Here is a 19,005-nt window from a genome sequence, read left to right as displayed (position 1 = left end):
ACGGTCTTCATGTCCCTCAAATGTCATGTAATACAGGTAAAAGCGGGGACGGAAAACTAAAGTCATTACACAGTTTAGTCCCTGCTTCTCCAAACTTGGACAGACCACCACCTCTGATAATTTGGCTTGAGTATCTATTTTCTGAAAGAATTACAGGTTCATCTGTATGTCAGAAGATGGCTAAGAAGGCAAGGAGTATGCTTTCAATGTTCCCTCACAGAAAAGAGGCAACACGGCTATGCAGAAGACTTCCGTACGACAAGGTCCCAGGGGCATCTTCCTCACACCATCTTCCTTTCCCATCTCGCATCTACCAGCTTGAGCCTTCCCTTTATAAGCTCTCCTTCACAGCATTTATCATAATTCTAATTATTTCAATATCCCCTATGTCCATGAGGACAGGGATTGTGTATGGTCCTTTCCACCCAATGGAAACAGGCCCCTGGCACCTGGGAAGCAGTTTCTGCTGGGTAAGATGATGAATGAATGAATGAAGGGAGGGAGGGAGTCTAATGTTAACCATGGGGTAGGCGATCAGTTGAAAACATTTCAACAATAAAACACATACTCCCGTTCTCTAGATCTGAACACAGAAGCCTTACAGGGCGCTACGTTTTTCACAAAGTATTAGAAGGCAGGAAAAACTTAAAGCGAATACTCACTGGTGGGGGTTTCCTTCTCATCTCAAAAGTGCGTGTGGCACCAAAGCTCAGTGAAGCGATGACGGGACATCTCCCTAGCGAAGGTTCATCGTCGCTGTGCCAGTCAACACTGTCCTTCTCGTTTCGGTACAAATTGCAGAGCAAGGAGTTGAAGGTGTGGCCAGTGTCTTCTTCAATTTGGTCCTTCAGTGTGTGCAGCACAGGATGCCACTGCCAAGAGAAAGGGCAGAGATGGTTCCCATCAGACACAAGGTGGCAGCCACAGGTAAAACGGGAGGCAGCGTAAAATCGGTCATGCTACGAACAGGGGCATGGAGTAAGCAAAACGCAGGGAACGGGAACGCGACAGCCACAGGCAAGAGGAGTCGATTCCCGCCCATTATTTCTACTTCGATGCAAGCTGACCTCCACGATTTTATTAAGGTACTAAACTTGGCATAGCAACGTCACGAGGACCAACGTTCTCTTCCCATCTCATCCTTTCAGTCCGTGCGAAACTCATGACCCTCACAAAGCAGCAACTGTCGTCACGGTCCGCAGTAAGGAGGTAAGCGGAGTGCGGAGCCCGGCTTGCCGCCACAGCCGATGGGCTGCCACGATATTGGCAGATACAGACTGAAGTCTGAGGAGGGAAACAACTTTCCTGCTGGGTGGCCCTCTTCATTCGACTCCTATTTTATCACGAATGACAGAATTGCTTTTAAAAAAAAGATATTCAGTATTTCCAGAGTGGCTAACTTCCTAAAAATAGAACCAAAGGGAAAAAAAACATTCTACAGAATAGAATTATGACGGGGCCTTGATAAACACCTGGGCCGTGAGCTATAGACAGTTTACACAGATGCCACAGCCCTGCCTCCTGAGCACCCAGTCCACTCTTTGAAACTCATGTCTTGCCACATGCAGTATAGGAAGCTATAACCCACGACCTTAGGTTGTAGCTGGGAGCTACAATCAGCGTAGCTTGTATTAGTTCTTGTTAGAATTCTGACTTCCTGCCACAAAACCTCAAGTACTTTACAAAACTTGCCTTTTTTTTTTTTTTTTTAAAATAAAACTTCCTTTTAGGACAGCTGTTCTCACACTCCTATCAAAAATTGAGGACCTCAAAGAACTTCTGTTTATATGGGTTACAGCTATGATGTTTATCATATTAAAAATTAAAACCTAAAAAAGTTAAACTATTGATTAATTCATTTAAAAAATACAAACCCATGACATGTTAACATAAATGTTATTTTACAAAAAATAACTCTATTTTCCAATACAAAAATTGGCACCAAGAGAGTGGCACTATTTTGCGAATTTCTTTGCTGTTTGGCTTCACTGAAGAGAGGTGATTCTCACATCTACTTCTGCATTCAGTCTGTTACAATATGTTGTTTTTGCTAAGTATGTGAAGAAAATTGGCTTCACATGAATATGTAGTTAGAAAAGGGCAGGAGTCTTTTCCAGCCTTTCCAAATAATTGTGGATATTCTTTGCTATTACACAAAAACTCAACAAGTACTGATTTCCTAAAGGTCGGCTGCAGTGTGGAACTGGAAACCACACCAACAATTACATTTAAATCTACTGGTCCGGCTTGCACTTCAAATGAGTCTTTTAATCTTTCATGATTCTATAACATCAAGCACTGGTCATGTGGAAAATACTGATCCAATGAGTAATACAGACAGACATTACTGTTGACACATTCATTGTACAATCTTAAAAAATCATATCCATTAATATCAGCACTGATCTCATCAGAAAAGACTAAGTAATAGAGGTCAGGATCAAAGTGGCGGGTATGACTTTTTCCAAAACTCTAATTCTCTTGAAAACTCAACTTTTATAAGTAACAAAACCTATCCATTGTTTTCCTTCAAGGGACACTCACTTCACTCATTTATGAGAAAATGGCAACCAAATACTCAAGCTGGAATAACTATAGTTTGTCTGCTAGTTGTTCTTCCAAACAAAAATGGTCCACGATAGAAGTGGGCAGTTCAGCTACAGCTTGAAGAATCACACAAGTGTTCTGTGCCTTGACAACCATCACACTTGGCTTGTAGCAGGACTGCTTTATGCATACTTTCCATTTCATCAAACTATTAGAGAGACATGAACCCAAACACTGAGATTTAATAAAACTTTTATTGCTTTGAGGAACGTTCTTAAATGAAACCAGCCTTTTTTTTTTTTAAACCGGAAGTGAATGGTGGTGAAGAATACCATGATAGTAAAGTTTGATGACAATGACCTGATTGATGCTCAAGCACCAGAAGTTTTACCCACCATTACTTTCGTATCATCAGTGAAAATTCGACAGAGTGAAAACGTCACACTCGCCAAGTATGATATAAATAGTTTTGACCTGTGCACTTCCCAAAAGAATTTCATGGACCCCTCCAGGTATCCACTGATTTTATTTTAAAAACTCTACCTTACAGAACACCTTCAAAATCAGGTTCTATGTATGCTAGTGAAGGAAGAGATGTTCATCAAAGGAAAACAGAATATTTTAAGTATATCCCACAACTACTGTCAGGTAAAACTGCCAAGCAAGCATATGTGGGAATCACTCAGCTTTGCTGTGATGTAGCAATCGTGGTAAGCTGGGATTCCTTATTACGGATACTAGCATTACATTCTAAGCAGAGAATTTTTTAAAATAAACAATGACAACAACAAACCAAACTTAGATCAGTAAAACAGAAATGTTATTAAACTAACCTATGTTCTAGAGAATAAATTTCAAAGGGAACTTTCCTAATAATGTTAGCAAGCTGTATTTCCTATTTATTTTATGGCTTTGAGCTTATCTTCATGGAGATAAAGATCAGATGCTAGAATTATACACTTAGCAAGAAAAACAAGAATGTAAAAGAGGAAGATAGCTTTTTTGCAATGTGACTGAAAAACTAATTAGCACTTTCCTGACTTGCTTAGGGACTGAGTACTGTGATAACTCCAAGTTTGCTTTATGTTTCTAAGTGGGTATATATTTTTACTGGTTATTTTTGGTGGTGAAGTAAGGAGAAAAAAAGGGGATAATGAACTAGAGGATTAATTTAGACTCTCCAACCAATACTCTATATACAGATCCCTCAGAACTGAATGTCTAAATTAAAGTTCAGCATCATCTCACTGTTCAGTGAAGACATTCTATCCTTAAAAGACATTTGAGGAAAAGAGTATGAGAAAATATGAATCACAGAAGTAAAAGGACCTATTCAGTGGATTTCAAAAAGTGTTTTGTAGAGTCTTAGGTACCACAAAGGTGTCTCTGGAAATTCAGTAGGAGAAAGGAGAGGTCAAGCTGGTGGGACTCCCAGCCAGTCAAGGCACTTCTTTATTTTCATACACTGGGTTCATAGAAGATTTAGTTCAAAAAAGACTAAAAGAAGATTAATAACCTCTGACTGAATTTGCTCCTGTGCTTTGGGTTATTAAGCTTGAGGTAATAATTTAAAAATTAAACAAGTTAAAATTAAACAAGAACCCCAACACGCATATATACCTTTAAAAAGTCCAAGAGGCATCTCTTTTGATTTTGTTCACAGTGCCAGAAAAACAAACTAAATCTTTAACTGAGGAACACAAAGTTATGAGCCAGCCAAATTCAAATAAAAGAATTCTGACAACCTTAATAGCCAACAAAAAAGCTTGTTTGAATAAATTATGCTACGTACATACAGGTTATGGACTACTACGCAGCTATTAGATATGATTTAAAAGAATACTTAATGATACTAAGACATGTTAATGATACAATTAAATGAAATGTAGTATACATAATTGGTATTTTTATAGACAGTCTCTGTTTATTTCCTTAAAATGAAAAAAAGGGGGGCGGGGAGGGAGGTGCGCCTGGCTGGATCAGTTGGTAGAGCATGTGACTCTGGATCTCAGAGTTGTGAGTTCAAACCCCATGTAGGGCATGGAGTCTGCTTTAAAAAATAAAAAGACTAGAACCAAACATTAGGTGGAAGAATTACCCAAAATTTTAATATTCTTCAGGCTTATCTGTAGTTTCTAAAATTTTAAAAAATAAATTCATATTACATACATTATAAGAAAAAGACTGTCATTAAAAAATTCTTTTGAAGAGTTATCAAAATGTCCTCAAAGCATAAGAGGCCATACTACTCAGCATATCTGATGTGCCTTACATTTATTTAGCAGGGATTTTTAGCCAAGGGCAGTTCTGCTCCCTAGCAAATGTCTGGCATCTACTGCGTACAAGTCATGGATACTGTTAAACATCCTATAATATACAGGACAGCCCCAACAACAAGGAATTGTCCAGCCCAAAAAATATTAATACCAAGGTTGAGAAATCCTGTTCTAAAAGATTAACTAAAATGATGGGAAAGAACTTCCTCCCTAGAGCCTGTTTAATCCTCAACTTCTCTGTTATGACTGTTGACAAGAAGGTAAATTAATTCTGACAGAAACATGGCCAGCCATCTGTTGGATTGGTCTAATTCAATTCTCTTCATGTTTCCAAATCAACCTCAGCTATAAAGGGTCTCAGCACTTCCCTGGGTCACATTCTAAACGCAGCCCGACAAACAAAAGCATGCAGCTATCTTTTCACGTGAAAAAGCCATGTCCCCACTCCCACTCCCATCAATATTTTGTTCCTGAACATTTTAGTCAAGTGGGAGTTTATTATTACAAATTAGTAGAAGCTCTAAAATGTGTCACACTTCTGTTTATCCCAATGTCACAAGCAAAACTCCATTTTCTTTAAAGTCTCGTTCAGTAAAGCATAAGATTATTTGCCAAAGGCAAGATTCCAGGAACTAAACAGGGAGCTATTTCTTGGATCTTAACTCTATCCTTTGGACAAGCTTAATTTATATACTAGAATCTCCTTGTCTACTGTCATGGAAATTTTTAAAAACAAAAGAAATAGTAGAAATAAGCCAAACCCACGATAAGATTTCCGAAGTCTAAGAACTGCAGCCACAGAATGAATACAAAGTCAACAAGAAAAACACCAGATTTTTTTCACAAGTGGCAAAAGAGCTTGAGAAATGGAAAGAGATATTCGGACCTCACTGGCCAGTCCTAAGAATCTGGTTCCAGAGCAAACGTGTACCAGGGTGTACACAGAAGGTTATGGCCAGAAAAGCAGGCGAAAGGGGAAGATGTGAAGAAATGGCTAATTTTTCTGAAATCCTTAAGCCCGGTTCCCGTTTATTCTAGCTCCAATTTTTTTCTCATTGTCAGAGTTCATCTCTAGATCAAAAAACACAGGGAAAATGATAAGCACAAAGACTCAGTCTTTGAACCCAGAGGATTTTTGGTACTAGGAACCATCATGCAACTCTGCAAAATAATGTACTATTATTTTACAGTACTCTACATTTATAGCACATAGTCTATAAAACCATACCAACAGCAATATTCCAACATACGTGAGGATTTGGTTCCATAGTGATTCTTGAATAAGTGTAAGGAAGTTCTCCATACCATGCTGTAAGTCTTGGTTGCTTGTAAGTTACATCTAAGAAAGAAAATACAGGGCCTTTGAAATGGTTTAATGCTATTTAAGGTGTGCCTCCTGAGTGCCACGCAATGTGCAAGAAACTACGAGAAAAACAAAGGCAGAGTAAAGATGGCTCTGACTCAGGGTTCCACACATTCTTAGAAGACATGGGATTTCAGGAGTAGAGTGACTCAGAGTTCAAAGAAGACAACAGAAGGTACGCTGGCACAAAGCATAGCAGCAAAAGCTCTGAGGTGAGAGTATATATGACTTGTTTGTGTCAGTGAGGACATAAGTAAGAGTGGAGTCAGGGGCGCCCGGGTGGCTCAGCTGGTTAAGCAACAGCCTTTGCCCAGGTCATGATCCGGGAGCCCCAGGACTGAGTTCCACGTTGGGCTCCCTGCACAAGGAGTCTCCTTCTCCCTCTGACCCTCTCCCTTCTCATGATCTTTCTCTCGCTAACAAATAAAATCTTAAAAAAAAAAAAAAAAGAGGAGTCACACTGCAGAGCAGTTCAGATTAGAGAGGGTCTAAAAAATGCAGGTTATGGAGTCTGAACCCTTGTAGGCAGGCATCTGTGGCACCAACATCCACACAAAACACGACACACTGTTCATCCACGTGCCACCTTCTGATTTTAAGAAAAAAGGGTTCTGACCAACCACAGCACAAAGCTGATAGTAGTCAGAAGTTTTTGATGTCCAATTTATCGAGAAGGGAGTTATTCACAGATCTGCTGTTTTTCCCCACAAATGAAATTAACTGCTACAATAAGAACAATAATGACAAAGGCAGCTAACATTCACCAAAGGCTTACTAGGTACCAGTCATTCTGCTAAGCACTTATCATGCTGTATCTCATTTAATTATCACAACACCCTTAACGAGGTAGGTATTATTATTAGACCATTTTACAGATCAGAAAACCAAGAATCGGAAAACTACTTAACTAGAACTTGCTTAAATTCACAATTACTTTGAACAGCAAGGCCAGCGATCAACGCCAAGCTGGCCACCAAAGCCCTCCTGTGGAAACTCTGGGAGTCAGGAGAAAAAGTGGATTCCTATTCTGACGTCGGAGTCACAAAAATGAAGTCTGTATACTTTGCCTCTTTCTTCACAGAAAATTTGAATTCGTTCCATGTGCCAGAAAGGAAATTTTATGTTAGAGCACAGACGTCCTCCAGTGGCCACCTCTGGTATAGCAGATACTGTTGGCTTGTGGATGCCCACAAAGGAGCAGGTTCCAAGCCAGGCAATCTTTACAAACTCCCAGAGCACAAATGCTGAAACTAAAGGACACTGGACTCCTCTAATGAAATGAAAATGAGAATAAAAAGCCGGTAATAAGGATCATAAAAGAACATATGCCAAATGGAATCAGAAAAAGAAAAGCTCTGGAAGTTTCTATGAAGAAAGAGGAAAACTGTCACTATTTAAAGTAATAAAGGTAATGAACAAACTTAAAAAGAGAGGTATCAACCACAGTTCAGCCAAACCAAACATCCTTTGGTTGCTTGAATCCCATCTCCATGCTCCTGCCCTGTTCACTCTGATCTCTGAGCCTGCTGTCCGCTGTTTCTTCTGCCTAGAATACTCTTCCTTGTCCCTTTTGATTGGCAAATCCCTACTCATCTTTAGGATCTCTGTTAGGTTTTAAATCTGTTTACGTAAGACTGTGCATAGTGAAAAAGGCAACGGTATCAGAAAACATTCTAGAAAGGGAGACCAGGCAGCAGCAACAAGTACGATCTCAGACATCTACTTACCGTCTCTGACGCCAGTCCTCTGTTTCCAGGGAACGACCTTACAAAGCTGTTCCAATACCCAGTCAGCTTCTTTTAAGTTAATAAAGCCAGGATACAAACACACCCTTGATGCAGAAAGAACCATTATTAACTAAGTCATTATTATAACTAAATATAACTAAAATATAACTAAATAAATATAAATATTTATATAAATATATAAATAATTACAACTGAACATAACTAAATAACTAAACCATTATTAACTGAAGAATACAAAAAAGAGGGGAGCCTGGGTGGCTCATTCAGTTAAGCATCCAAGTCTCGATTTCAGCTCAGGTCATCATCTCGGGGTTCTGGGATCCAGCACCCCCATCAGGGGCTCAGTGCTCAGTGTGGAGTCTGCCTGAGATTCCCTCTCTCCCTCTGCTTCTCCCCCTGCTCATGCACACTCTCTCTCACTCAAAATAAATAAAAATCTTTTTTTTTTAATAAATAAAAATCTTAAAAAAAAACACACACAGAGAAGATGAGCTAGTCTCTAACCATTAGTGAAGGAAGTTAATCTGGATGTTTCCTCATGGGTAGGTGAAATCATCTTACATCTCTCATGGCAGAACCTAATTATCACCAGGTCATGATGTTCCACATGTGAAATAAACATTCACGTTAGGACAAATAAAAAAGGCAATAAAGGAAAAATAATGCATGAGGGCTTTTGGAGACATGATTCAAATACTGTTCTACCACCACCTGCTGTGAAACCTTGGGCAAATTATTTAACCTCTCTGAACTTTGGTTTTTCTTATCTGTAACACAAAAATGATATCTGCCTCATAGGCTCACTATGGAACGTAGAGTAATTAATAAAATGCCTGGCCCTGTGTTATTTTAACAATTGGTTGTCTTCTGAGACTAAGCCAAGTAGGGAAAAGGATCATTTATGACTCTATCAAAATAAACATTTCCAAATGAGGGTTCTTTCTCTCACTGAATATACACTTACTTCAGTAATGCCAAGTCAGCTCAAAATCATTTTGGATATCCTTCTTAAGAAATGTTCTCAGGGCGCCTGAGTGGCTCAGTGGGTTAAAGCCTCTGCCTTCAACTCAGGTCATGATCCCAGGGTCCCGGGATCAAGCCCCGAATCGGGCTCTCTGCTTGGCAGGGAGCCTGCTTCCTCCTCTCTCTCTGCCTGCCTCTTTGCCTACTTGTGATCTCTGTCAAATAAATAAATAAAATCTTAAAAAAAAAAAAAAAAAAAAGAAATGTTCTCAAAGCCCTTGGAACATTCTGCTGAACTTCACTCTGAGGGTGTGTCTGAGTTTTTGAAAGAGCCAAAGCTCACCTGAAGCCATGTCTGGTTAACAATGAGATGCGACCAAAATAATGCAACTGGGTTTCTTGTGTGACTGTTAAACTGGCTTTGAAAGGGAGGTTCTGAAGCTCTTCGTAAGCAGTGCATTCGGATATGCAAGTTCAGATACATTTATTTTAAATGCTTCATTATTTTATAGTGACAATAAGTATATTCTTGAATTAAGGAGATGTTTTAAAAAAAATTTTTTAAGATTATATCTACTTATTTGAGAGAGAGAGAGAGAGAGCGTGTGCAAGCAGAGGAAAGAGCAGAGGGGGAGGGAGAAAGAAGCTCAAGCCGACTACATGCTGAACCTGACCCAGCAATCCTGAGATCACGATCCGAGCCAAAACCAAGAGGTGGACACTTAACCAACTGAGCCACCCAGGTACGCCTCAAAATGCTTTTAATAATGATTAATGCCATCGATACCCTAAGTTGTATATGCTTTACCTTTACTAAAACTTATCTTAATGCAGATTAAGATACTGATCCACTCATGCAGATTAAGGGTTAACATAACTTAATATGTTGCATATAAATATATGCAGTAATATGATTAATACGATAATGAATGTAGTAATACATATAATGTAACATAATAAAATGTAGCACCCAGAGCATAGAAGTGAAGGCTAGATCAACTCGAATTTTAAGTTACTATGTGGCACTAGGAAAAAGTCCTCAATCTCCTTGGCCTGCATTTCCTCATCTAAAAATTACAGAAGTAACAGTTACCATACCTGACGGAGAGGCTAAGAAAATGTTCTGAAGTTAGAAATGCTATATAAAAAGAGATATTACACACCCAAGAATTTCAGAGGCAGAAGTTACCTATTTCAAGTCAGGAAACAGAATATTTTAAGAGACTATAACTCAACTATAATTATAGTCCCTTTCTAGGGAGGATGCACTTACCTAGATATGCCTGTGGGTGACATGCTGATTTCATACACACCCTCTTTGCTACAGAAATTAAGAAAACAGACTCATTAGTATCAGGCAAATAATAAACTCCCCCAGTGGGAGAGTTGTGCTTTGCAGCTCCCCAACTTCCGGTCACCTACACCATTTCAGAATGAGCACGCACTGTGAGGGACGCACATCCCCACCTCTTCCACTACTGAGATGAAAGGCAAGATGGTGGCAGATTACCGATGTCACTGGGAACTGAATCCTGAGGGGATCAGGCCATGGAAACAAAGACAGGGATAAAATAAATTCCGATTCTACCCCTTTATATTTCACCCATAATTTAGGCTGATAGGGTCCAGAGATCTATCATAAAGGGTACCAAAGAGAGCATCTCTTTGGAGACTCTGGAATAGGTGCATTTACAGAAGGCAAATACATCTCAGAGCTCTGAGCTTCTGCTGCTTTCAGATACATGTCTAATGAGGTTCCCACTCTGATTAACATCCTTCAAAGGCTCCCCACCAACTTTTCAGCATTGTATTCAAGGTCCCCATGATGTAGCTCCACTTCCTGACAGCTCCACTCACTCATGATCCTCCACTGCTGTTTGGAATCTCCTAAATACACCACAGTATTTTTTTTTCCTTTATTTTATTTTATTTATTCGAAAGCAAGCAAGCACTAGCAGGGGAAGAGGCAAAGAGAGAAACAGACTCACTCTGAGCTGGGAGCCCAACATAGGGCTTGATCCCAGGACTCCAGGATCATGACCTGAGCCCAAGGAAGACGCTTAACTGACTGAGCCCACCCCGGTGCTCCACACCACGGTATTTCTAATCCTGCTTTCCTACAAGCTGAAATGCTTCCCTGCCATCCAGCACCCTCAATCCAACCCGTCTGAGCTTTAGTCTGGGAGAAAATTCTAATTCATTCCTCAACATCGCAGTTCAGCCTCACCTTCTGTAATGCTTTCCTGACCTCTAATCCGCCCAAATAATGTTAACCATCTCATCCTCTGTGCTACCACTAGACCTTACTATAATTCTACTGTTTTACAACACACATGACTGCAATTTCTTATTACATGTCTATTTCATTTACTAAACTGTGGGCTACTGAGGGGCAAGGAATAGGTTACTGTTCTGTTTCCCAGTGCCTTGCACATTGTAGATGGGCAGTAAAAGCTCAGAATTTAATCAAATGTGAAAAAGTACAAAACTGTTCCAGAAGTGCAGCATGGCCAGGTCCACAGTGAGAAAACTGATCCAGACTGCACAGGTTCCTGTACCAGGATAACAGACCCTTCCTGGACAGAGCTCAGTTACAGAGAACATAAAGGGACAGTTTTCACATCACCCTCTGCCATGTGCGTTAGTAGTTCGTGATCTGTGAGCTGGGCTCCTGGGCAAATGTGAGAGCGCCTCCGAGCAAAAAATGTGGGCAGGGTTATTGTCATATACATTTATCACATCTCTAGATGGTCTACCCCCCCGCCCCACCCCTGAGTGTAAATTACAATGTTTAATTGCAATTGTAAATTACAATTACAATGTTTCAGTGTGATACGTTTTGGGCCATGTTTAGAAATTGGCTCACTTTAAACATGGGTGACATTTCTGGCTATTAAATAAGAATCTAAGGAGCTAACTTGAGATAACCAGAATTAACAAACCTTGGGGTCAAGCAGGAACTTCTGTCATTTTGCTCTGACCTGAATATTCACAACTGCCCATTTTTTCAGCCTGAATGTCCCATCCGTACCTAGTAATAAGTTTCATGGTTTTTTATTCTCTTTATCACCAATGGAGGCAATGTCACATGGTGTTCACAAACGAATCCAAGACTGTGAGAGCCACCAGACTCTGCTTAAATGATCCTATCGTCCAAACCTTTAATGTTACAAAGAAACTGAAGTTCAGAGAGATGGCCTTCATGTACCTAAGGACTAGTTACATAGCTAAATAGTGGCCAGGCCACAACTATATACCCTCTTTGAAAGTACGATGACATTCCTGGGGCGCCTGGGTGGCTCAGTGGGTTAAAGCCTCTGCCTTCGGCTCAGGTCATGATCTCAGGGTCCTGGGATTGAGCCCCGCATCGGGCTCTCTGCTCAGCGGGGAGCCTGCTTCCTCCCCTCTCTCTGCCTGTCTCTCTGCCTACTTGTGATCTCTGTCTGTCAAATAAATAAATTAAAAAATAAAAATAAAAATAAAAAAGTACGACGACATTCCTGTTTCAAATTTTTCCTGGGCTTACAAGTCAACCTGGAAATAGCCAAGCAGCCTAATAGACTATTCCTGGGCAGGAAGAAAGGGAGAGAATCTCAAGCAGGCTCCAACTCCCGACTGAGCACAGACCCTGAAGTGGGGCTCAATCTCACCACCCTAAGATCATGACTTGAGCAGAAATCAAAAGTTGGCCACTTCACTGAGCCACTCAGGCACCCCACAAAGCATCTTTCATTAATTTTGGAAAAGAGTATTTTATATACAGATAAATGTAAGAGGAATTATAAATTAAAGATGACATTTTTATATACAGATCAACGTTAAGAGGAAATGAAATTGCTCTGGAACAATTATACGAGAATTTAAGGCCCTCTAGATTTCTAGCAGCTTTCTTTCGTTAAGTGTTGCTAGTAAAATAGTACCTGATGAAAGTCTTCTCAAAAGGCCAGTTTCAGGGGCGTCTGAGTGGCTCAGTGGGTTAAGCTGCTGCCTTCGGCTCAGGTCATGATCTCATGGGTCCTGGGATTGAGCCCCGCATCAGGCGCTCTGCTCAGCGGAGAGCCGCCTGCTTCCCCCTCTCTCTCTGCCTGCCTCTCTGCCTACTTGTGATCTCTATGTCAAATAAATAAATAAAATCTATTAAAAAAAAAAAAAGGCCAGTTTCAGGGCACCTAGGTGGCAAAGTCAGCTGAATATCCAACTCTTAGTTTTAGCTCAGGTCATGAGCTCAGGGTCTTGAGATCAAGCTCCGTGTGGAACTCTAAGCTCAGTGAGAAGTCTGCTAAAGTTTCTCTCTCCTTCTCCCTCTGCCCCTCCCTGTGCGTGCTCTCTAAAATAAATAAATAAATCTTAAAAAAACAAAAACAAAAAACGCCGTATTTCAATGACTCAGGAAAAATCCCGCTCTGTCTTTACCTAGGAGATATTTTAGCTTACTGTCTGCAGATCTTAATGAATCAGGATCAGGAAATCCACACCAGAATCACAGTTTAAGGTACAAGTATCTTCTTGCATTTTCCACACCATCAGCAAATTGAGCAAGGCTTCCCAAAGGACCAAGTTTAAAGACATCTAAGATACAACTATCCCAGCCTAAAATTAATACAGTAACTGGGCCCTTATCTCTTTCAGATGGAAAACCCAGTGAGGGAAAGATCTGGGCTCTCCATTTTCCTGTGGGCAACAAATACAGAAAGGCAACAAATTACTTACTCAATTACTCGTGGCTCTGGAACTCTGCGTACTACCTGCAAGGAAACAGGCAGATTTTACTTCTGGAATGATCCCTAATCCTCAGAAAGGCTTATGTGCAGGACTACCACATCTTCTCATTTCTGATAAAAATAAGTCAAGTTTAAAACTATCCCTTTTTTAAATTTCAAGCTTTTATAATCCTACCAGAGACCCTTGTCTGCTTTTCTTAGAACTATTTCACAGTTACTAACGGGCAAGAAAAAATAATAAAAGTAAAATTAATCCACTTTCAGAGCAGCCAGTAATTCTGGAAAAACCTTCTTTCCAGGCAACTATTTATTTATTTATTTTAATTATTTTTCCAGGAGACTTTTTAAAATAGAAGACCTACTGGGATGCCCAGGTGGCACAGCTGGTTGATCATCAGACTCTTGGTTTCGGCTTAGGTCATGATCTCAGGTTGTAAGATTGAGCCCTGCTTGGGCTCCGTGCTCAGCACAGAGTCGGCCTCAAAGATTCTCTCTCCCTCTGCTGAGTCATGCACATGCATGCTCTCTCTCTCAAATTAATTTAATTAAATCTTTTAAAAAATAAAATACAAGATAAACTAAGAAATTTTAATCATTATTTACACAATCACTATTACAGCAAGATGACTAATTTTTAGCTTTTTCCATGTTATTAACAACAGTGAATCTTCACTGTTTCTTACAATTTTTCCCCACGGGGGGGGGGGGGGGGAAGGCGAAAAAATCAGGCATTGTAGTAGCTGAAAATTTCAACCCAATCCGGAGACATCTGCTAAAGACACTAGCACTAAAGACAGCATGGTTTGTTAGAACCATGTTAGAACTCAGACAACGAATGCAAGTGCTAATCACGGTATAACCTCCTTCCCCCCAAAATGGGAATTATACTTGCCCATCAGTTGGGAGCAGACTATAAAGAATCTTCAGACATAATAAGGAATTGATATGCCACATTTCATTATAAGTAAAGGCCTTTCACATTCCTTTCATTAGTGAATTTATTCAGTCACTATTGGAGTGTCTACTATGTGAATATAGCTTTTACAAGCAAATCTGTTAGTACTGTAGGAGAATTAAGATCTTACTTGCTGGGGTTCTTTGAACACAAACTGTCTGTGTGAAAGATGATGCTCCTTGTTCATCCATGTCTGACCAGGTCTCTGGTGGAGATGGCTCTTAGCAGTGGTGGCTGAAACGAGCAAGAAGAGACGTGAACCAGACTCAAAGAGTCTGCTCTAGGGAGCAAGGGCTAATAAAATCTAGTTGAAGATAACCGATATGACACCTAGAAATTAATTAGTAAAGTCTGTCGGAGATCCCACTACACAATGAAAGGTGTGAGAGCTGTGACAAAATACGAGGAACACTATACCTCAACCGCCAATAAAAGATGACCACCAGTGGGGCACCTGGGGCTCAGACGGTTAGCACCTGCCTTTGGCCCAGGTCATGATCGACCTGGGATCAACCTGGGATCGAGCCCTGCATGGGCTCCTTGCTCAGCAGGGAGCCTGCTTCCCCCCTACTCTGCCTGCCTCTGCCTACTGGTGATCTCTCTCTCTAATAAAGAAATAAAATCTTAAAAAAAAAAAAAAAGATGATCATCAAGAAAATCAAGGCATCAGCTACACTTTAAATAACTCCTTAACATCAACTGAAATGCAAGTACATCCACACAAGATCCCCACGAGTTCTTGCCTGGCTGAGCAGGGGCCTGGCTCTTAGGGGGACCAGCCCAGGCTCCCTGCACTCGGGCTCGCTGTCTTTTGTCCTCCATATTGACCAAAAACGCTTCTGCTCTTAGCTTTCAGATTTCATTCCTGATTAAAACCACACGAGGGTATCTGTTTGGGGAAAAAAAAAAAGTGCTTTTAGTTAGGATTGTGAGTGTGAACCACCTAAGGAAGTCATTATAATCCTTTCAAGCTCGATGCAATCGGAGATTCTATACAAAATTAATTTCTGTCATCACAACATCTCAATCAAGGAGCCTACTAAGTCATTTAGAACTGCAGGTTTTAACGTTCATTTTTGCAATCTTATAGAACCTTTTTTTTTTTCCCCCAAGAGAGAATGAGCGTGCATTGGCGGTGGGGTAGAAAAGAAATTCTTTTTTTTTTTCCTTCACCATAGCACATACCCTCCCCAATGTCCATCACCCAGCCACCCCATCCCTCACCCCCCTCCCCTCCAGCAACCCTCAGTTTGTTTCCTGAGATTAGGTCTCTTAGGTTTGTCTCCTTCTCTGGTTTCATCATCATTCTTCCCCCCCCTTCCCCTATGGTCCTGTCTTGTTTCTCAAATTCCTCCTATCAGTGAGATCATATGATAATTGTCTTTCCCTGATTGACTTATTTTGCTTAGCATAATACCCTCTAGTTCCATCCACATTGTTGTAAATGTCAAGATTTGGGGGGTTTTGATGGCTGTGTAATATTCCATTGTATATATACACCACATCTTCTTTATCCATTCATCTCTTGATGGACATCTAGGTTCTTTCCATAGTTTGGTTATTGTGGACATTGCTGCTATAAACATTTGGGTGCCTGGGCCCTTTCAGATCACTACGTTTGTGTCTTTAGGGTAAATACCCAGTAGTGCGATTGCTGGGTTAGAGGGTAGCTCTATTTTCAACTTTCTGAGGAACTTCCATACTGTTTTCCTGAGTGGCTGCACAAGCTTGCATTCCCACCAACAATGTAGGAGGGTTTGTCGTGGAGAGAGAAAATCTTAAACAGATTTCACGCCTGGTGCAGAACCCATGCAGGGCTCGATCTCACCACCCTGAGATCATGACCTGAGCCAAGATCGAGAGTCAGACTGAGCCACCCAGGCGTCCCAATGTACATTTGCTTCTAACAGTACATTTGCTTCTTTCCCAAGAAAGTACACGTTAAGAAACTCTTAAGATCTATCATAAACGACATTAGTCTTAGTAGTGTCAAAGAAACTGTAATATTCTCTCACCTATACGGATACTGAGAAATAGCTCAGACTCCGTTTCCAAGGGCATTTCCATATTCTGTTGTAACTGGCTATATCAAACTTCCCTGGAAGCGTAGTAAAAAATACCCATGTGGTTGGGGCACCTGGGTGGCTCAGTGGGTTAAGCCTCTGCCTTTGGCTCAAGTCATGATCTCAGGGTCCTGGGATCAAGCCCAGCATCGGGATCTCTGCTCGGCAGGGAGCCTGCCTCCCCCTCTTTCTCTGCCCGCCTCTCTACTTGTGATCTCTCTCTCCTTGTTGAATAAATAAATAAATAAATCTTAACAAAAAATACCCATGGTCTGTCTCAGAATGGATCCATCTTAGGATGGATACAAGTGTTCGTCTTTGCGACAAGCATCGTGGGAGATGGTGCTAAGGGGGCACAGATGATGACTACAAGGTTAAGCCGCTCACCCAGAGACACTTGGGAAGTCAATAGGAGATAGATTAACATTCAAACTTTATTAACTTCCAGGTTTTTTTTTTTAAGATTTTATTTATTTATTTGACAGACAGAGATCACAAGGAGGCAGAGAGGCAGGCAGAGAGAGAGGAAGGGAAGCAGGCTCGCTGCTGAGCAGAGAGCCCGATATGGGGCTCGATCCCAGGACCCTGGGATCATGACCTGAGCCAAAGGCAGAGGCTTTACCCCACTGAGCCACCCAGGTGCCCCTTAACTTCCAGTTTTCAGTCAACTGAAAAAAAAAAAAAAAAGCCACCTCCTAATACTCAGCAATACTAATTTGGCATTTCTGCCATTAAAATTTTAGCTCACAGCAAATACAGGAGCACAGCTACTAAAAAGGCCAACACAGGGAGGTTCAAGCCACATGTTCTGAACCTATGATCTGGTTCTTTATTGCTCTAAGAAAGCTTCACATTTCAAGTCCTCGCAGGTGACAAGCTCGTTTTATGGCTTATTTAGCATTCCAATGTCCAGACCTTCCCCAGACCTTCTGAGCTGGGGTGAGCCCAGGAATAGGTACACTGAACAAATTTCCCCAGGTGATAAGCTTATCATTCCTTCTCCGTTAATAGGTAGGGAGATGACGGAGACGGCCATCTGCCCCAAAAGAGCGAATGGCAGAGTCAAATGCCAACCCTCGACACCCACAAGATGTGTCGAGGCAGCTTACATTTATTTTCTCTCAACGGGAGGGTCAAAAGCTCTGAACACCCGTAGCTGTAGTTCTCGCTCTGTTCCCAGGGGAGTAGTACGCTGTTAGGGGCCAGGGCCCAGCTGCTGAAAAGAGAGATTCCGGAGCCCCACCCCAGACCTAACCGATGTTGTGGCCCAGAAACTGCTAAGCAAGCCCACCTTCCACCCCGGGGTTCTTCCCCCACATAAAGCTCGAGAACCCCGCAGGAGGCAAACGCCGAGAGCTCGGGCGCCGGCCTGACTCGCTCCGAATCTAAATCTGGCAGCTCCCGGCCGCATGACCTGTCCGCTGACGTCACCTTTCCCGGCCCGAGTTTCTTCCTCTGTAAAGAGCGGAGCCGAGACCTCTCTCGCGGCTGAAGCGCAGATCAGGAGGTCCTCGGCGGTGAAAAAGCCTGGTCCTCAAGCAGCGCTAGCAACTTGCCCTATTTTCGAGTCTTCTCTTCCAGGAGCCCCGGGACGCGGTCCTGGAGGTCGACGCGGGAGGGTCCTCAGGGGGCGGTCCCCAAAGGCCCAGCCCCCCAGCGGGGAGCAGGGACCCCACAGCCGGCGCGCAGGTACAAACCCGCCCGGTCCTGGAACGAACCCCGCGGGCCCAGACCCGCGTCGTCACCGGCTGTCGGGGAACCTTAACAGGGAAACACCGACTCCGACCGCTCGCAACCACAGGCCGCGGCGTCAGGAATTTCCTCTGACGTCACGCGCCGCCGCCACTACTTCCGGCGCCCTTAGCTGGAGTCCGGGCAGCTACGTGTTCCCTAAGGCGAGAGGTCCGGCTCGCTGAAAGTGCAGATAAGGGCCGGGATAGGAGCGGAGCGCGAGCTGAAGGTGCGATAGGAGCCCGGTCGGCAGCCGGGACATGGCGAAGGTGGGAATGAAGACGCATTTCATAGGCCAAGGTCCTTCGGGCCATAATCCACCCCCCTCGCTCCCAAACCAAGCCGGAGACATCTAAGTGCCCGCAACCTTGGTCTCTGCGGAAAGAGTGACTGGGTCCCAGCGGGGCTGGGGGAAGGGCGAGGGGGTTGGGAAACCAGGTCGTGATGTGCGAAGTAAAAGGATTAGAATTTTACCCTGGAAGCCCTGGAGAGTGTAACAGGCACTTCCTTTGCGTTCCCACCGCAGCCCGTGCGTCTTTCCATCAACAACACAGCTGGGCGTGGGACCTTCTCCTCCATGGCTCTCCAGTGCTTAACCACGTGTTGCCTGAGCCAGACGACACCACTTACGGGATGTA

The 19,005-nt window shown here is 42.3% G+C and overlaps 1 protein-coding gene across 6 annotated transcripts in view; it reads right to left on the bottom strand.

The window, feature by feature from the left end:
* The window catches only part of ALKBH3 (alkB homolog 3, alpha-ketoglutaratedependent dioxygenase), a 36,519-nt gene extending 18,238 nt beyond the window's left edge, over positions 1 to 18,281 (bottom strand). For 2 of the 6 annotated variants that reach the window (XR_004380657.1, XM_032840670.1), the window contains exons 1-8: positions 16,902 to 17,010; positions 15,317 to 15,462; positions 14,704 to 14,807; positions 13,608 to 13,642; positions 10,171 to 10,218; positions 7,914 to 8,017; positions 6,074 to 6,162; positions 663 to 872 (exon numbers count right to left, since the gene is read on the bottom strand). Coding sequence is in view for 5 of the 6 variants with exons in the window: in XM_032840670.1 (XP_032696561.1) it covers positions 663 to 872; positions 6,074 to 6,162; positions 7,914 to 8,017; positions 10,171 to 10,218; positions 13,608 to 13,642; positions 14,704 to 14,807; positions 15,317 to 15,395 (669 nt within the window). In the remaining variant the exon portion in view is untranslated. The other 4 variants (XM_032840666.1, XM_032840668.1, XM_032840665.1 and 1 more) reach the window with 4 other exon arrangements.
* Positions 18,282 to 19,005: the final 724 nt, after the last annotated feature.

This window comes from Lontra canadensis, unplaced genomic scaffold, assembly GCF_010015895.1.
Source record: "Lontra canadensis isolate GAN:19392208 unplaced genomic scaffold, GSC_riverotter_1.0 scaffold115, whole genome shotgun sequence".
Classification (NCBI taxonomy): Eukaryota; Metazoa; Chordata; class Mammalia; order Carnivora; family Mustelidae; genus Lontra; species Lontra canadensis.
Note: the sequence above shows the minus strand (reverse complement) of the source record. Positions and strands in the feature narration are given on the sequence as shown.